Source organism: Arvicola amphibius, chromosome 4, assembly GCF_903992535.2.
Source record: "Arvicola amphibius chromosome 4, mArvAmp1.2, whole genome shotgun sequence".
In the NCBI taxonomy this organism is placed as follows: domain Eukaryota; kingdom Metazoa; phylum Chordata; class Mammalia; order Rodentia; family Cricetidae; genus Arvicola; species Arvicola amphibius.
This window is the reverse complement of record NC_052050.1, coordinates 14,736,421-14,754,293: the sequence shown is the minus strand read 5'-3', so window position 1 is coordinate 14,754,293 and position 17,873 is coordinate 14,736,421. Positions and strand designations below refer to the sequence as shown.

At 38.9% G+C, this 17,873-nt stretch overlaps 1 protein-coding gene across 1 annotated transcript in view; it reads right to left on the bottom strand.

Annotated features, from left to right (window-relative positions):
* The window catches only part of Smurf2 (SMAD specific E3 ubiquitin protein ligase 2), a 94,095-nt gene that overhangs the window by 12,653 nt on the left and 63,569 nt on the right, over positions 1–17,873 (bottom strand). The window contains exons 8-13 of the mRNA XM_038327722.2: positions 16,693–16,895; positions 13,415–13,499; positions 8,869–9,027; positions 5,126–5,321; positions 3,055–3,158; positions 567–681 (exon numbers count right to left, since the gene is read on the bottom strand). Coding sequence (XP_038183650.1) covers positions 567–681; positions 3,055–3,158; positions 5,126–5,321; positions 8,869–9,027; positions 13,415–13,499; positions 16,693–16,895 — 862 coding nt within the window. The remainder of the gene's footprint in view (positions 1–566; positions 682–3,054; positions 3,159–5,125; positions 5,322–8,868; positions 9,028–13,414; positions 13,500–16,692; positions 16,896–17,873) is intronic.

The window sequence follows — 17,873 nt, the reverse complement described above, 5'->3', positions numbered from 1 at the left end:
ATTATCAGTTGACCTTTGGGTCTCATCACTGCTTGGACAACAGCTTAAGCATATCTCTAACTCTTAATCTTAAATTAACCCATTTCTATTTTTATATCTTACCACAAGGCTTCCTCTGGCGGCTCCATGGCACCTCACTGACTCCACGTACTCTCTCTATATATATCTCTTCCAGCCTGGCTATATTCTGTTAAGCCATTGTCCAAAAGCAGCTCCTTTATTCATTAACCAATAAAAGCAACACATGTACAGAAGGACTTCCCATCCCATCTGCCTCTGTCTTCTAAGTGACATGATACCCACCAGACACACACCAGATACACACCACTTATGTCATAATTTAATCAATCTTCTGCATGAACAACTGTACTGTGTCCATTGGGGGATAACCAATAGTAGATACCCAAGTGTCCGAGTATAGAGCATATGTATAATCATTTACTGGGACAGCTTTCAAGAAGAGGAACTGCTGAACCAGAGGATGTGGCCAGGATCAGGCAAGTAACATTTAAAGACGAGAGCAGAAGGTTCCGGCACATTCACACTGCTGTGACCACAGTTCTTACCGGATTAACTGCAGAATCAGGATTGATCTGCAACGTGTATATATCATCTCTAGAATACTGGAAGAGACCATAGTAAGGATTCAACATTTCATGCGACAGGAGATACAACCATTCCCTAGGGGAAAAGATAAAGGAATTTGTTAATTGAGCTATGCCATTACTCACCCTAGTGTCATTTCTCAATTCTTAAAATTATTGTTATGGGTTTGCATGATATGTGTGAGCACATGTGCCATGGGGAGGTCCAAGGACAACCCTGAGGAGTTGGTTTCCTCCTTCCACTTTTATGCGGTTTGGGGACTGGCCTCGGATTGCAAGGGGAATGCTTTAACTTACTGGACTCTAACCAGGCTGGCCTAACTCAAGAGATTCACCTGCTTCTGCCTCCTGAGTGCTGGGATCAAGGACCTTGCTCCGTTTGTCCAGTTTCCACAATTCTTTTAAGTTAAAAGAAAATACAGTACTAGCTGTAGTTCTATTAAATCACAACAAAAAATAAATTTTTAAAGATCAAATAAACTTATTATACAGTTATTGTTCATAATTTGGAGCAATTTTATTATACTTTAGCATCAGTGAGTATAGCAGTTTAGCTGCTCATGAGATGCTGTAGCCCTATAATTATCACTTTAAAAGCTAAATAAAATTTACAGCCCATGATAAATAAAGAATAAAGGGAAGAATGTGTTTTCATTCAAAACATCTACTTCATCTAGAAATCTACTTCTATATCCCTGAGTTCAAGGCCAGTCTGGTCTACCCAGTGAATTCTAGGACAGTCAGGGCTACACAGAGACTGTGTCTCAAAAAAACAAAACAAAAACAAAATCAAAACAAAGAAAAAAAGAAAAAGAAAAAGTAATACAGCATGAATTTATTCTTACTTTTTGGACTGCGGAGTGTTTTGTGGTACTGTTCTAGTAAAGAGATGTCAATGTCTATTTCAACATCTTCTACTGTACCAAGTCTAAAGTAAACCATGAGATAAACCCAGAGACCCCAAAGCTGTAGGTATAGGGAGACACACAGGTCATTGTGTGGGGTGCCCCATACCACTTCTCTTCCTTCTCTGTTGTACTGGAGACAGAATATGGAACATGGAAAGAGAGTCTATCAATTTGAGGGGTATGAGAAGGGCTAGAATGAAGAGGAGGGAAGGGATGCAATTATAATTTAGTTAAAAAATTTTTAATAAAAGAAAAATAACCTAAACAGAAAAATATTAAAATCCTACAAAATGTAATAGTTATGAAAAAAAACTATAAAGAAAATATTCATTTTTAGATAAAAGGCCAATAAACACAACAGGTACTAGTAAGGCACTAACAATTACAAGACTTGGTAAAAACACAATTTGCTTAAGTTGGACTTACAACAGTAGAACCAAGACTACTTAGCAGTCCACACAGTATTTTCAGCTCAGGGCTGTGGTTCTATTACATTTATTTATATAAAGTAAATGTCACACCTGGAAAAATTGACAGCATACATGCTATCAGAAATAAGCTGACTTAATGTACGAACAACCAATAAGTTGGACTCAATGTATGATTATGAATATAGTAGAAACAGCATATAATACGTCTCTATTAAAATATTCTAAGGACCACTGTGAGATATACATGTATATGAGTAAACAAATATGGTGTGGGAGGTCCTTCTGTCTATGTGTTGCTTTATGAATAAAGAAACAGCCTTGGCCTATAGCATGGGAGGAGGAAGGTGAAATCAGGGAGACACCATGGAGCCACAGCCAGAGTGAGACATGCCACTGTCATGTGGAGACACACAGATAAACAGAAATGGGTTAAATTATGATGTAAGAGTTAGCCAATAAGAGGTTAGAGCTAATGGGCCAAGCAGTGTTTTAATTAATATAGTTTCTGTGTGATTATTTCGGGTCTAAGCTAGCAGGGCGTCTGGGAACCAACAAGCAGCTTGCCCCTTGCAACACAAACACAACAAAGTAAAACAAACAAAAGAACATGTCAAGGGAATCAGCATTCAGTTTAGAACTGACAGTGTGAGGCAGAGGAAATAAGATGTGCTGAAGAGGAGAGACATACAAACAGAGGCTGCCAGTCCTACACAGAGTCCCACAGGGCTTCCATGATCCTGAGAGTATTAACTACTCTTCTGACACCATAGCCTCATTGTGGATTTCATCTGTATTGCAAACACTATTGAGTTTTATACTTAAATATTCATGACAAAGTTATAATAGGCACATCTTAATTTTGTTTAGTATGAAGACTCACACGGGGGCTGGACAGATGTTTAGCAGTTAAGAGCACTGCCTGCTCCTGGAGAGGACCTGGGTTGTGCTACACTGGCTTGAAATGGTTGTAACTCCAATTCCCAGGAATCCAATAGCCTTTTCTGTCCTCGGTGGGCATTGCATGCACTTGGTACATTCATACACACAGGCAAAACACTCACATAGATTAACTTAAAAAAATCCATATATCATTTACTGCCAAGACTTTACCTGGCAACCCCTCCATAGTCAAGTCCTTCTTCTCCACGAAATTTTATCATCAATCGCTTCCAGAGATCTTTTGGTCTCATTTTCATGACTTGTCTGTATGACTCCTGAAAAACAATGTTAACATCACCATCAGGTGTGCTAGCCTCTAATTTTGAGTTCTTTTTCTCCAAATTACAGAACTAATTTAACTCATGTAAAATCTGATTTATAAATTTGATTGATCTAAGTTTAAGTCAGGGGCACCAGTAGAAACTAAATATAAAATAAAGTACAGTTTTAAAAGAACGTAAATAAAATAATTAGTATATTAATTACACGGACAGTTTCATTTTATTTGGAGGACAGGATGAAGACAGACTCTCACAAAGCCCAGGTTGGCCTTGAACACTGTAGACAATGTTGGCCTCTAGATGGGCTGGAATTTGCCATATAAACTAGACTGGCCTTGGTCTTGCAGAGATCCATCTCCTCTAACCCTGAGTGCAGGGTTATATAGTTAAGTATGAAGGCACATGCCTTTATCTTTTTTTTTAATAGACCTAATTTACTTTTATTTTTCTTGTATAAAATTCCTTTGTAGTAGCCAACAGCTGGATCCTGGGGCTTCTGTACAGAGACCCTACTCTGAGTTTTATAAGACAATCTGTGCATTCCTGATAGGAAGACTGGGTGAGCACATCGCTTTCTAGAGGTCTGAGGTAGCTGCAGGTCTTGGGAGATAGTATCAAAGATGGCCCTGGTAAAGCTGCCTAGGGTGGCCACTGCCAATACTGGCTATCAATGGTTTCCTGGACACAGGTGCTAAAACAATGTCAGTGCCTCTAGACTAAAGGTCTCTTACCTTGCTTGGGACAGTATAGATTTGATTATCATGCTCCCTTGGTAGCCTCTGTGTACCCAGACAATGGAGATTATCTAAAACAATGGGTGTCTGAATGACAGTGGCTACTCTTACTGTTATACTTAGCACTAACAACAATGTCACCATTATAGTCTCCATTTGCCAACAAATGCCTTGAACCTGCTCCACCAGTCAGTACAAGTCTGTTTCTAAACTGCCTTAATCTTTACAACCTTAACCATGAAGGATACCCCAGAAAGAAGTTAATTTTGACACTTATGGATGGATAGGGAGAACAGAATCTCTGGCTAGGGACTTGATTTTTATTCATGTACATGTATGAGTATGACATACCCATATTTTAATTTTTATTCATGTGCACGTATGGTTGAAGCCATTGTATTCCCTTAATCTTGAGTTACTGGCAGTTGAGAGCCATCTGACAGAGGTGCTGGAAACTGAGCTCAGGTCCTCTAGAAGAACAAGTACTCTTAACTGCTAAGCTGTTTCTCCAGCCCCCACACAGCCCAGCATTGTGAAAGGATCTACTTTTTGTCTCAAGTCTTGCCTCCTCAACAAGCTCCAACACTCCAACCTTGGCAATGACTGTGACTCCATCTCCAGAGTTCACTTGCAGAGCCTCTGAAGATCTGCTTCCCAAGAACCTGGAGCTTCTGGACCCTTTTAGTGCACAAGCATCACCTACTATTTACTGTTTTCCAGGTGGGAAGCTCTTTCCATCATTCTGAAATACAAATGACAACTATAAACAAGGCCAGAACTGCTCTGAGAAACAAAAGTTCATAAGGAGAGAGATCTCTGTGAGTGTGAGGCCAGTCTGGTCTACAGAGTTTCAGGACAACTAGGGCTACATAGAGAAACTATCTCAGAAATAGATAGATAGATGATAGATAGATAGATAGATAGATAGATAGATAGATAGATAGATAAATGGAAGGAAGAAAATTGATGAGAATACTTCAATCAGATATAAATCTCAAAAAATGTCTCCTTAGAAAGAGTGAGACAAAGTCCAGGCATGATGGTGCATGACTTTAATTCGAGTATTTGGGAGGCAGAGGCAGGTAGGTGTTTGAGAACATCCTGGTCAACATGAAGAGTTCCAGGCTACCTAGAGCTATACAATGAAACTGTTTCAAAATAAAGAGAAAACAAGTAAAACACTAAATTTAATTTTCTTCTAGTTGAAATTAAGGCTTATATATTTACCTCAAAAATCTCCTCCCTAGAAACCTCAATACGGCAGTGGCCGGCCTGAGGTTGTTGTTGGGAAAGTTCTTGCCGCAAGATTTTTAGTTTCTGAACCAAGTCTCGTTTGTACCTTGGCACTGTCAGACACTCAGTGTCATCGGGACATAATGACACCACTTGCTGCTGTTGTTGGTCTTTCAACTGGTTCTGACGACTGGAAATAAGCAGAAGTTATTATCAAAATGCTTGAGAACATAAAAGATTGCAATTCTAGATTTAAATCATAATCAGAATGTAAAAGAAATTTATCATTTCCTAAGCCTTATTGGGGCATATCATCAGTCCAATAAAACTGGTTACTGAGGTTCTATTCATGAAACCATATGCAGATGCTAAGACAATTAATTGTTCAGGCACAGTTTCCTCCACATTTTCCCATCATTCAATTTAAAATTCAGGTGGGTGCCAAGCACTGCTTGTCATCCAGAGACTTTTTCTGGACAAACGAAACAGAAATCTGAACTGACAACTTGATGGAGATCCTTCTTCCTACAACTGTTTCAGTCTAAAATACAGAATAAAAAAACAGTAAAGTAGCCTGTCTCCTCAGCTATATTAGGGTGTAAGGGGCCGTTATAAAAGGGATAATGTCTACACTGGTCAGAAGACAGTGGGGATGCCAATCTGCTCACTGTAAGTTTTCTGACAACGTCCAGAGACCTTATCACACAAATTATTTTCCTGAAATAAGTAAGCCTGATAAACAGAAAGAAATCAAATTGTAGTCTTTGTTCATAGTTGATTTTTTAAAGCTTCCTTTAGTTTTTAAGGTAGAATTTCTGTGATACCATTCAAAACAACAGGAATAGTGTAAAGGATGAAAACAGGAATAGGAAAGGGGAAAGACCCTCCACATCAGGCTGAATTCAGATCTCAGCTGCAGCACTTTTTATGTACTCTGGGAAAGCTGTGACACTGTCTGAGGCTCCACTTTTCTTACCCATGAAGACAGGACTGAATGTAGACAGCAGGAAGAATGTTTACCCAGTGTTCAGGGCACAACAAGCAGAGTCAATGTTAGTTATTTTAACCACTATGATTGACATAGTTACTTGTTGTTTATTAAATTGTACAAAGTATGCTTTTCAAGCAAGTTTTTAAATAGGGTTTCTAAGAAGGATATGTGTCCTTGGCTAGGTGATTTACTGAGCCCTAATGACAATATTTGCAATAGTTTAATAATCTCATATCTGGATATTATATATAATATACACACATTTAGGAGTATATATTATATCATTACATTAATAATTATAATATATTTAATAATATCCTAACATTATATATACATAATGTCATGTATGTATGTATGTATGTATGTATGTATAAAATATGCTAAGGCCTCATACACAGGAACTATTTAACTTCATAACATTAAAAACATCTCTTTAAAGGGAGTCACCACTGTATCTCAGGAGGGATTCTGAAGGACAGAAATGAGGACGTTGAGGGACCCACACCAGTACAGGCTGCCCTCATGAACATGTTACACACACAAGCCTACTGCAGACTTCTAAGAGCAACTTCTCCCATTGCTTCCTCTCAAAAAACTAATTCAGGCTCTTCTTGGCTTAAACTCAAGATTCAGCTCTAAAATGTAACTTGCCCACTCTTATTTTCTGGCTTGCATAATTACCCTCTCAATGATTTGTATAACAATCTGAATTTTTCCCTCACTTCCTAAAATGTTGAAAGAGGAAAAACAAAAATTAAAAAAAAAACCTTAAAATCAAAGCAATCTACAAATATTTGTTAATGTTTACACACACACACACACACACACACACACATATATATAATCCATACATAATAGGTCCCTAAAATTTAGACTAATAGTTAAACTAACTTCATTTTTTATTTGATTGACAGCCAAAGCATTTGCTCCAAGAACAATTTTTTTTTTTTTTTTTTTGCCATTCACACACAGACCATCTCTCTGACTGTATGAGCTTAAAAAAATTAAACAAAGTTAGAAAAACTTCATTATAAGGCAGGCATGGTACTTCCATACTAGAAGTCAGGTCATTCTCTACTACATAGTAGTTCAAGGTCAGGCTGGGGTATATAAGACCCTGTCTTGAAACAAACACCATGCCATAGCTATTGAATAAGGTAACAATGTATTTAATCAGGCCTGGTAATGTAGGCTAGCTACTCAAGAGGCTAAGGCACAGGATCCCAACTTCAAGGACTGCTAAGGCCACAGAGTGAGTACAGGACCAGCCTGGGGAACTCAAGGATGCCTGTCTCAAAATACCACACACAAAGAATAAGCTTACCACATGAATACCTAGGAAAATGAAAATTAAAGATGCACAGTCCTCAGAAAACTGAGGGAGGAGGATAAAAAGTTCAAAGCTAACCTAGATTATAAAACCAGTTCTAGGAGGCCTGAGCAACAAAGATAAAATTTATCACCAAACAAATTATCACAAAAAACATAATTTAATATCATCATAGACCATAGGCCTGTCGTGGTAACATATGCCTTTGACCTCAGCACTCAGGAAGCAGAGGCAGGCAGTTCTCTATGAGTTCAAGGCTGATGTTGGAGTTCCCTCTGTGTGCTGTGATTACCATTAATGAATAAAGAAACTGCCTTGGCCTGTTGATAGGGCAGAACTTAGGTAGGAGGGGAAAACTGGACTGAATGCTGGGAGTAGGAAGGCAGAGAGAGAAAAGCCATGAAGCCACCATCAGAGACGGATGCTGGAAGTTTAGCTGGTAAGCCACTGCCATATAGTGATACATTGATTAATGGAGATGGGTTAAATTAAGATATAAGAGTTAGCCAATAAGAAGATAGAGCTAGTGGGCCAGTAATTTAATTAATACAGTTCCTATGTGATTATTTTGGGGGTCTGGACAGCCAGGAAATGAACAAGCGGCTAAGTGGCCTGCTGCTACAAACTGGCACCCATGTGGCCAACTAAATACACGTAAAACCTGAGAGGGCTTGAAAAGGAATTCTAGATTAAAAAAAAATTACAGAGCTTAACACAGCTTCTTACAGTTTGTTAATTGCGTGCTGCAGCTCCTTTAAGAGAGGTTTTCCTGACTTAGCAGCAGCAGCAGGAAAAAAAAGCCGTGCTGCCATTTTAAAATGCCATCTTTCTGGGCCATGCTGCCATGAGCCAGCGTGACCTCTGGCTCTTTTGGGAGACTGAGCATCTAGATGGGGTTTGTGAACAGTGTGCTGTGGCCTGCTTGACAACAACCTGGACCGGCTATGTACCTGGAAGTGGGGCATCTCAGAGGCATAAACAGCTCTGCCATGCTGGACCGTGCAGAGCAAGCAGGCATATCATATATATCATAGTAATGGCACAGCTTGAGTTTTAGACTGGGCAAGCAGGAAGTACTATATAAACCCTAGTAATGGCACAGTTTAAGTTTTAAGAGGTGCTTAGCATTTTAAAAAGTGCTCCTGAACAGTAAGGAATTACAGATATGCAATAAAGACAAATCCAGAAAAAAAGACCTATAAATGGGTCACAGTGTTAGATAAATGTACGTAGGCATGGGATAGACAAGAAAAATAGTTATAAAAAGAAGTAAAGTTATTCCTTGAGAATGCATCATAAAAATAAATCAACATTATAAATTTAAAGGAGCAGATACTCTTTCACATTTATTACAAAAGCACAGATATGTCCTCTTACTTAGACTAATATTTCCACATGTACTGAATCAAAACTTACTTTAAAACTAAATGTAAGTTAGCAGAGAGTCGAGGATCTGTAAATTGTGTTGTTCTGTTGTTATGGTCAACAAAATAAACTCTGCCTGTTGCGGTATTGCGAATCTCCCATCCAGGAGGCAAAGGACCGAGCTCTTCACAATTGATGTTGCTAAGATCCCTGCAAAACAAATATACAATAGAAATACCTCATTGCTGGGCCTGCTGAGCGAAGCAAGTGTATGTGACACACAGCAATTCCATGAAGTCTGAGAAAATGTATTGTTTCAGAAACTTGAGACGTTCAGCTGGAATCTTTAATTCCCAATGGTTTCCCAAACTTGCACATTCAACACCCAGTCCCTAAATGGCCCAGAACTTATCACAGTCTGCATTTTAGTAAGTTCCTAGTCTTTAATGTAATACACATTTTGAATTCAAACAGAGCAACCACAGTACTTGCCAACATAAACTATACTTCAATATTTGACAGAAAGTATTGCTTTACAAGCATCAATTGATATTAAGAAATTTCTCTTCTCTATTTTCTTTCTTTACTATATCATAAAGTTGGCGCAAACAAATATGCATGCCATGAGTGACTGTATTCTCTCCAACAAAGCAAAACTGGAAACATTACTGAAATGCTGATGCTGGAAATAATCACAGTATATTTTTTTAGTAAGGTAACTACATTGTTTTGAACTTTGAAGTCTATAAACTTCATGAAGAAAAACCTGGTAAAGACACTTAAGAAAAATGCTTTTAGACTTACTGCTGGAACAAAGAAAAGCTTAAGTACTTTTAAAAGATGAGGACCACTGTTACCACATCACACACCATAAGGATGTAGAGAACTGTAAAGAACAATACAGCCAAACACCCTGAGGTGGCTGGTTGGGGTGTGCGCAAAGGCATGGAAGTTTCTAGCTCCCTTCTGACTGTTCAGAAACTAGCAAAAGCATTGCAAATTTTCATCCTCTGCCCTGCTAGATCAACACCTTCTACAGAGAGACCATCCCAGAGTGCTTGAGGTATTGGTGGCTGCATGTGAAGATGTACGGTATCTGCTGAGGTCATTTCCAACTCTCACAGATTTCTTCAAACAATGATTGTGACTTCTGCTTTTACATCAGGCATGGTGGCATACAAAAGCAATCCTAGCACTCAGAGGCTAAGGAAATAGGAAGAGTGCCAAGTGCAAGCCAAGCCTAGGCTATACACCAAGATTGTATCATCTTTAACCCCCACTCCATACCTTTAATCCCAGCAGAAACAGGTCTGTCTGTCTCTCTCTATCTCTCTCTCTCTCTCTCTCACACACACACACACACACACACACACACACACACACACACACCTTTTTAATCCTAGCAGAAACAGGTGAAATCTCTGTGTTCTAGGCTAGCCAGGGCTATACAGTAAAAATCCCACCTCAAAAGCAAGCAAACAAACAAAAACCATACCAAATTCAAGTAACAACCACACAGCCTAAAATCAATGGAGATTTTAGAAGTGAGCACTACTGTGATAGCTAGCAGCCACAGAATTGGATCTTGGATCTCTAAGTACAAGAGACCACAAAGAAAATAATTAGGGTGTAATGTTTAAGATGTTTAAACAAGCTGGGTGGTGGTGGCATGCTCCTTTAATCCCTGCACTAGGGCGGTAAGAGGCAGGTGGATGGCTGTGAGTTCCAGGATAGCCACAAAGAAACCCTGTCTCAAAGAAAAAAAGAAAAAAAGAAAAAAAGAAAAAAGGAAAAAAAAGAAAAGAAATGGGCTGGAAAAAGGAGAGATGGCTCAGCAGTTAAGAGCACTGTGCTTTTTAGAGGACCTGGGTTCTCTAAAAACCCAGCTCACATGGCAGCTCACAGTTTGAAACTACAGTTTCACAGGATCTGACATTACACAGATATATACTGACAAAACATCAAAACATGAGAGAGAGAGGGGGGGGGGTTAAACAAGGGCTGGAGAGATGGTTTAGTGGTTTTGAGCACTGGATGCTCTCCCACTGGACCTGAACTTCATTCCCAGCACCTACATGGTGGCTCACAACCATATGTAATTTCAGTTCTAGGGGACCCAATGCCTTCTTCTGGTCTCCACAGGCACTAGGTATGCATATAGTGCAGATACACACACATGCAAAAAAAATATACATAAGATAAATAAAAATTAAAAAAAAAAACAATTATAAACTATGTAGGATAAAAATGACCTAAGAATAGTAGGAAGTAACAGCAAATGGAAGAGAACTTGTTTTGCATGTACAAGCCCTGGATTTGAACCCCATAACTGCAGTCAACTTTTAGAAGGGGGAAACAAGGACAAATAATTCTACTATTGATGTAATGTAAAATTTGATTTTATAGAATTTTACTTAGAATGTATAAATCTACAGTGAAACATGGAGAGCTTTAAAGAACTAATTAAAAGAGCAAAACCCACAAAAAACATTTTTATGTCCAAATGGAGAATTAACAAAAAGTTAGTTAGAAAGCTTTAAAAAAAATAGCTGGGCGGTGGTGGCACATGCCTTTAATCCCAGTCTGGTCTACAAGAGCTAGTTCCAGGACAGGCTCCAAAGCCATAGAGAAACCCTGTCTCAAAAAACAAAACGAAACAAACAAAAAACAAAAACAAACAAAAAAGACGTCACATGTCCATACTTTAAGACTCCAGTCAGTATGCAGTACACTGAATAACAAGAATTAAACGAGAAATGCAAACTGTGATGAATGGGACGTCTAAGACCCTGGCTATTGGAGGGCTCTGCGCACCTTTAAGCAGAATCAAGCTGGATATACTATATGGAAAAGCTCTGTAAAGAAGCCCTCTGTACTGCTTTGCTGTTATCTTTAAAGACTCAGCAGACTTAGCCAAGCTTTTTAATACCTGATATTTTAAAGGATTATAACCTCCCATATCAAAGGCACAATTGCTAAAGGATGCTCCAAAACGAAAGACAAAACAGCGTTTAAAGATAATTGGGGCATGGAGATAAGGAAAAATAATATAGAGCATTATGACTTCAAAGTCTTATTCAAATATAGATGTCAATACTCCACACAAACTTTTGTTATTAGTGTGAGACAGAATCTCACTCTGTACCCTAGGATGGCCTGAAACATGGGATTAGTTTTTGTTTCCTAAGTGCTAGGATTGTATATGTACACCTAACTCCACTGGTCCCTCTACATAAAACATCTTTTCTTTCTTTTGATAGGGTCTCATTATCTAGTCCTGGCTGGCCTGGAACTTGCTATGTAGACCAGGTTAGCTTTGAATTCACAGAGATCTGGATCTTCAGCCTCTGCTTCCAGAGGGCTGGGATTAAAGGTGAACCCTACCACACCTGACTTTTGTTTACATTTTAATTTTTTTGTGGGAGAGTGCACAATTTAACACTTGAGTTCTCATCTTTAGGTCCTTAGATTTCTTTTAGTATTTTTTTTTTTTGAGACAGGGTTTCCCTGTGTAACAGTCCTAGCTGTCCTGGAACTAGCTCTTGTAGACGAGGCTGGCCTCAAACTCACAGGGATTCAACTGCTTCTCCCTCCCAAGTGCTGGGATTAAAGGCGTACACCACCACAGCCCAGCTCTTTTAGTAAACTTAATAAATGTAAAACTCGCCCTCAACTACTGCTTTTTAAAAATTACTCAGTTTATTAAGAGAGAGGAGAGGAGAGAACACTACCTTGGGGAGACACAGAATTGGCAAACCTGATAGAATAATTAATGACAACATAGTCACCCTGAAAAGTTTTTAATTCTAAACTGTTAACTATTTTCATTATACTCATTTTGTTTATAAGACAGTGTCCAAAGTGACCCTACTCTGCAGACCCACCTGTTTTTCAAATACATAATGGAGGTTTGGACAGAGAAGATCTAAAGGGAAGATCTCTTGATCTCATCCCATCCCCACACGGTGTGGCTTCTTTTTTGGATTGAATTTTGTATATCCAACTCCCTCATCATATAAACGTGTATGTGCACCACAGGGTTGATTCCCACTAGAACTCCAGTCTGCTCTGCACCCTTGCCAGACTTCTCAGACTTTACACATGGTCACTGGACAACAACTCCCCTCTGCTCTTTTTCTAATGGGTATGTTTTGCATGTTTTTCCTGAAATTACATTTCAAACTCCTAAAGATATGCATTTTTCCGACATTTTTTTTAGCAGGGGTTGCTCACGGGAAAGTAGTCCAAGACTAGCAGGGAACTGGGATGAGACTATAGACAGTATCTAGACTATCTACTGAATACTGAGCTGAAGTATACTACCAGGAAAAGCCAAACTTTTACATAAACTGTCCTTAGAAATTAAATTTTTTTAAATCAAGAAACCCTGGGTAAAATGGATAGTCACGGCTGATATGAAGAATTTACGAGCCAAGCATAGTAGCTCACACCTTTAATCCCAACACTTGGGGTACAGAGAAAGGGGGATGGAGGCCAGTGTGGCCTATATAGCGAGTCCAGAGCTACATAGTAAGACCCAGCCTGAAAAAAAAACAAAAACAAAACCAAACCAAGAATGTTTAAGACATGTTCTTACCTAGGCACTCGTGGATCATGCCATGTGCTCACACCAGTCTGAGTATGTAAGAAATACACCTGGCCCTGCTGTGTTGTCCTCTGTTCTGTAAAGAGAATAATGAATACACACTCAGTTTTTCATATTCAATCAAACACCATTACACAGGATGATACTCTAATAGAATAAACATCTTGCAATTGCCAGTTTATTCTCTTACAAAAAGAAAAAAGCTTCACAAATTATTTGTTCAGACTGGCGTGGTGGAACACGCCTTTAATCTTAATACTCACGAGGCAGAGACAAGTAGATCTTTTTGAGTTTTTGAGGCCAGCCTGGTCTACAGAGTGAGTTCTAAGCCAGCCAGGGATACATAGTGAGACCCTATCTCAAAACAAAACAGTCTCTTAAATCTCTGGAAACAACTGTATGGGTTTTTTTTTTAAAGATTTATTTATTTATTATATATAGAGTATTCTGTCTGCATGTACACCTACATGTCAGAAGAAGGCAACAGATCTCATTACAGATGGTTGTGAGCCACCATGTGGTTGCTAGGAATTGAACTCAGAACCTCTGGAAGAACAATGCTCTTAACTTCTGAGCCATCCCATTTCTCCTGGAAACAATTGTATAAACGGTGATGATTGGGTACAGTCAGCACCCAAGTAAGCAGACAGCCCAGAGGAAGAGGTTAGCCACCTTAAGGAAGTTTCAACAGAGCTTTTTAAAATTTCAAAAGATTTATAGGCTAAGGATTTTTTTAAAGATTTATTTATTTTATGTGCCTCTATATATGTCTGCATATATATCTATGTGAGGGTCCCTGGAAGTGGAGTTACAGACAGTTGTGAGCTGCCATATGGGTGCTGAGAGTTGAACCTGAGTCCTCTGGAAGAGTGCTCTTAATCACTGAGCCTCTCCAGCCCCAGCTAATGATTTTCCCCCCATGGCAATTTTATACCCAAATTTGTGATTTCTCTTTTCTTAACAGATATATCAAGGGTTTTCCTGGGATGCTAGCAAAGTGCCACACACTTGCAATCCCAGCAGGCAGGAAGCAGAGGCAATGAGACAAGTCCAAGTCTAGCCTGGACTACCTGTCAAAACTCCAGGCCATCTAGGGTATAAAATAGATTCTGATGTAAACAAAGCACATCATATAGTCATAGGACTGACTAAAAAGCACAATGGAAGGAGGAGTGCATGGTGAGGAGAAAAAACCTCAAAAGCTGAAATGAGTTCAAAGCCTAGCAGGCAGTAGAGCCGTCAAGAAAAAAAAATCTGTAAAAGGTGTCCAATGTGGGCTTGGACTCTTCAGCATGGACGGGCTCACTGTGAGCCTTGTCAGCTTGGTTGCTCACCTTCCTGGACTTAGGGGAAGTTGGGAGGACCTTGGACTTAACATAGTGAAGGGAACCCTGATGGCTCTTTGACCTGGAGAGGGAGGGAGTGGGGGTACGGGTAGAAGGGAGGGGAGGGAAGGGGGAGGAAGAGGGGAGGAGATGGAAATCTTTAATAAAAAAATAAGAAAAAAAATCTGTAAAAGGGTTTCTTCAAGGGTTATTTTTTAGCTGTTGTCTTTTGCATGGAAAGCTGTTTTAACAAAATATAGTGAGAAATTTTAATATATAAGTTAAATATTAACTTAATAATATTAACTGCTAAAATTAGAATAAATATATTTATAGATCTATAAATGAAGATGATAAAAAAACTTCAAACTTAGAAGACAGCTGCAAGGACAGGAAGAAGTTCACGGATTGTATTTGCCTGTGTTCAATCCCAAATATTAAGAAAAAACCCAGTGCTGACAACGGCTGCAATAATTTCAGCCTTGATAGCTACTTTATTCCTGTTTTATTCTTACAAAAGAACATCTGAACCTAAATTACACACACACCGTAAAAATAAAATCCACCTTTACTCCCAACAAACTGAGTGACCCTCCACGGGAGTATCTCCAAGATTGAGTATTAGTAACAACAGACAGGTTGCTAACCTGCTTTTTATGCCAGACACGGTCAGATGTTTTCCTGGAGATTATATATCATTTATTTGTTGCAAAAACAAATCATTGTTACTATTATTTTTTTCACTTTATAAAAGATAAAATATAGGTTCTTAGAGGTTAAATAATACGATCAGTAACATGGCAAAACCAAGTCTGTTTCCCATTCTGGAATTACTCACTTTGTAGTAGGCAAACTTTGTGGAACACAGCAGTGAGTAGATGGGATTTTTTTTTCAAAGTAAGAGGCTAAAATTTATTTTAAAATGGAATTATAATCATTTATTTGCAAATAAGTTTTTAAAAATTTACAAGTAGGCCGGGCGGTGGTGGCGCACGCCTTTAATCCCAGCACTCGGGAGGCAGAGGCAGACGGATCTCTGTGAGTTCGAGGCCAGCCTGGTCTACAAGAGCTAGTTCCAGGACAGGCTCCAAAGCCACAGAGAAACTCTGTCTCGAAAAAAAACCAAAAAAATAAAATAAAAATAAAATAAAAAAAAAATTTACAAGTAAAAAATAACTTAGACAATGTAATTCCTAATTTTGGTCTTTAGGTGTCACCATCAGCCAACATCTACAGTGTTAAGAAGGAAAGGAAGTTAGTATCTGTCCCAAAAAATCACAGTAACGGTTTAAGTTGAGCCTGCACAATAGTACTGCCATAACTTTATAGTGTCTACTTGCAAAGTCGTCTCATTCCATATGCTTAAAAGTAACCGTGTCATTCGTATTCATCACATTTTATTATGATTGAGCATAAAAGCTATGGTTCTTAAATAACTAGATAAGGACAAACTGTTGCTTAGTCTTCTCAAACTTACTTTTTTAATTGGTAGGCTTTATATTTACTTTTCTTTTCACACAGAATCCCTAAGCCCTGGTTAGTAACTCTCTTTCTGTTTCTATGTCCAGTGTAGTGTGTGTATGTTTTTGTTTCTTAAGACAGGGTTTCTTTGTGTAGCCTTGGCTTACCTGGAACTCACTTTGTAGATCAAGCTGGCTTCAAACTCACAGAGATCCGCCTAAAGGCATTTGCCACTACACCCAGCAAAAATAACTTTTTAAGTTAATTCTCTGGCAGGGCATTGGTGGCACACACCTTCAATCCCAGCACTTTGGGAGGCAAAGGCAGGTGGGATCTGAGTTCAAGGCCAGCCTGGTTTACAAAGTGAGTTTCAGGACAGCCAGGACTACACAGAGAAACCCCGTCTTGAAAAAACAAAATAGAAAAGTTAGTTTTCTGACTTTCTTAAAGCAAGTTGAAATGTTCCCTTTGCTGTTACCATACCATAGCCTTCTGGTAGATCTGGAGGCGTGTGTAAGTGTGTCCTGCTCATGTAATTTCTATGTCGCTGGGACCTGACTCTTCTCTCTGCTAGTCTGGGGTCTGAAGACTGTCCACACGTTGCACCATTTGTTCCAGTAATTGGAGTATTCTCATCTACAAAGCAGCTAAGAGGTCTGCCAGGACTAGAATATTCCGACGCTGGTCTATTGAAAAGTGACAAGGGGTAAAAAGGTTAACAATTTAGACATCAAAAACTCTATTATCTCTAGATGTCACATATACTATAGTAATAATATAGTAAATAAGACAAGAAATTAGATGACTAGAGCAAACAATGATTGTAAGAACCTTAGTAAGAGCAAGCCTAAAGTCCTAATGACCAAAGAAACTCAAGGGCTGTTTCAATTAAGATGTTTAAAACTCTATGCATACTTAGAGATGTGTTCCTGAGTCACTAAGTACAAGGACTTGGATACAGGCTGGCCTCTAGACTAGATTTCTACCATTCTGTCTCCTACATGGCTTTTGGCAAGCAGGTTGTTTCTCCTCTCCTCGAATTTACCTGAATTATCTGACCTTCAGTCCTCGGAAACAGTATCTCTTCCTAGGTATGGCTCTTTCTCATTCAAAACACAGTTAATACTTTAACTTCACCTTGTGGTGCATGCCTTTGGTCCCAGCATTGGGGGGGTGGGGTGGGCAGAGGCAGGCAATCCTCCATGAGTTCAAAGACAACCTGGTCTACAGAGTGAGTCTAGAGCAGCCAGAGCTGTAACATAGAGAAACCCTGTCTCGAAAAACCAAAACAGAAATATAATTTCGAACTGAGTATATATATATATATATACATATATATATATATATACACATATATATTTTTTAATGGCAAGACAAGACAGCTCATGAGGCCTTAGCCTAAATAAAAAGCTTCAGGCAACTAAAGAACGCTGAGTGCAGGAGAAACAATCTTCTGTTGCCAGAGACTGCTCAGACCCAAAATAACTACACAAAAACTATATTATTTGCAATACTGTTTGGCCAATAGCTTAAGCATATTTTTACCTAGTTCTTATATTCTAAACTAACTCATCTCCATTAATCGGTGCATCACCATGAGGTCATGGTCTACCAACAAAGTTTCAGAGGGCTCCAGCAGAGGTGTCTGTCTCCTGTGGCAGCTA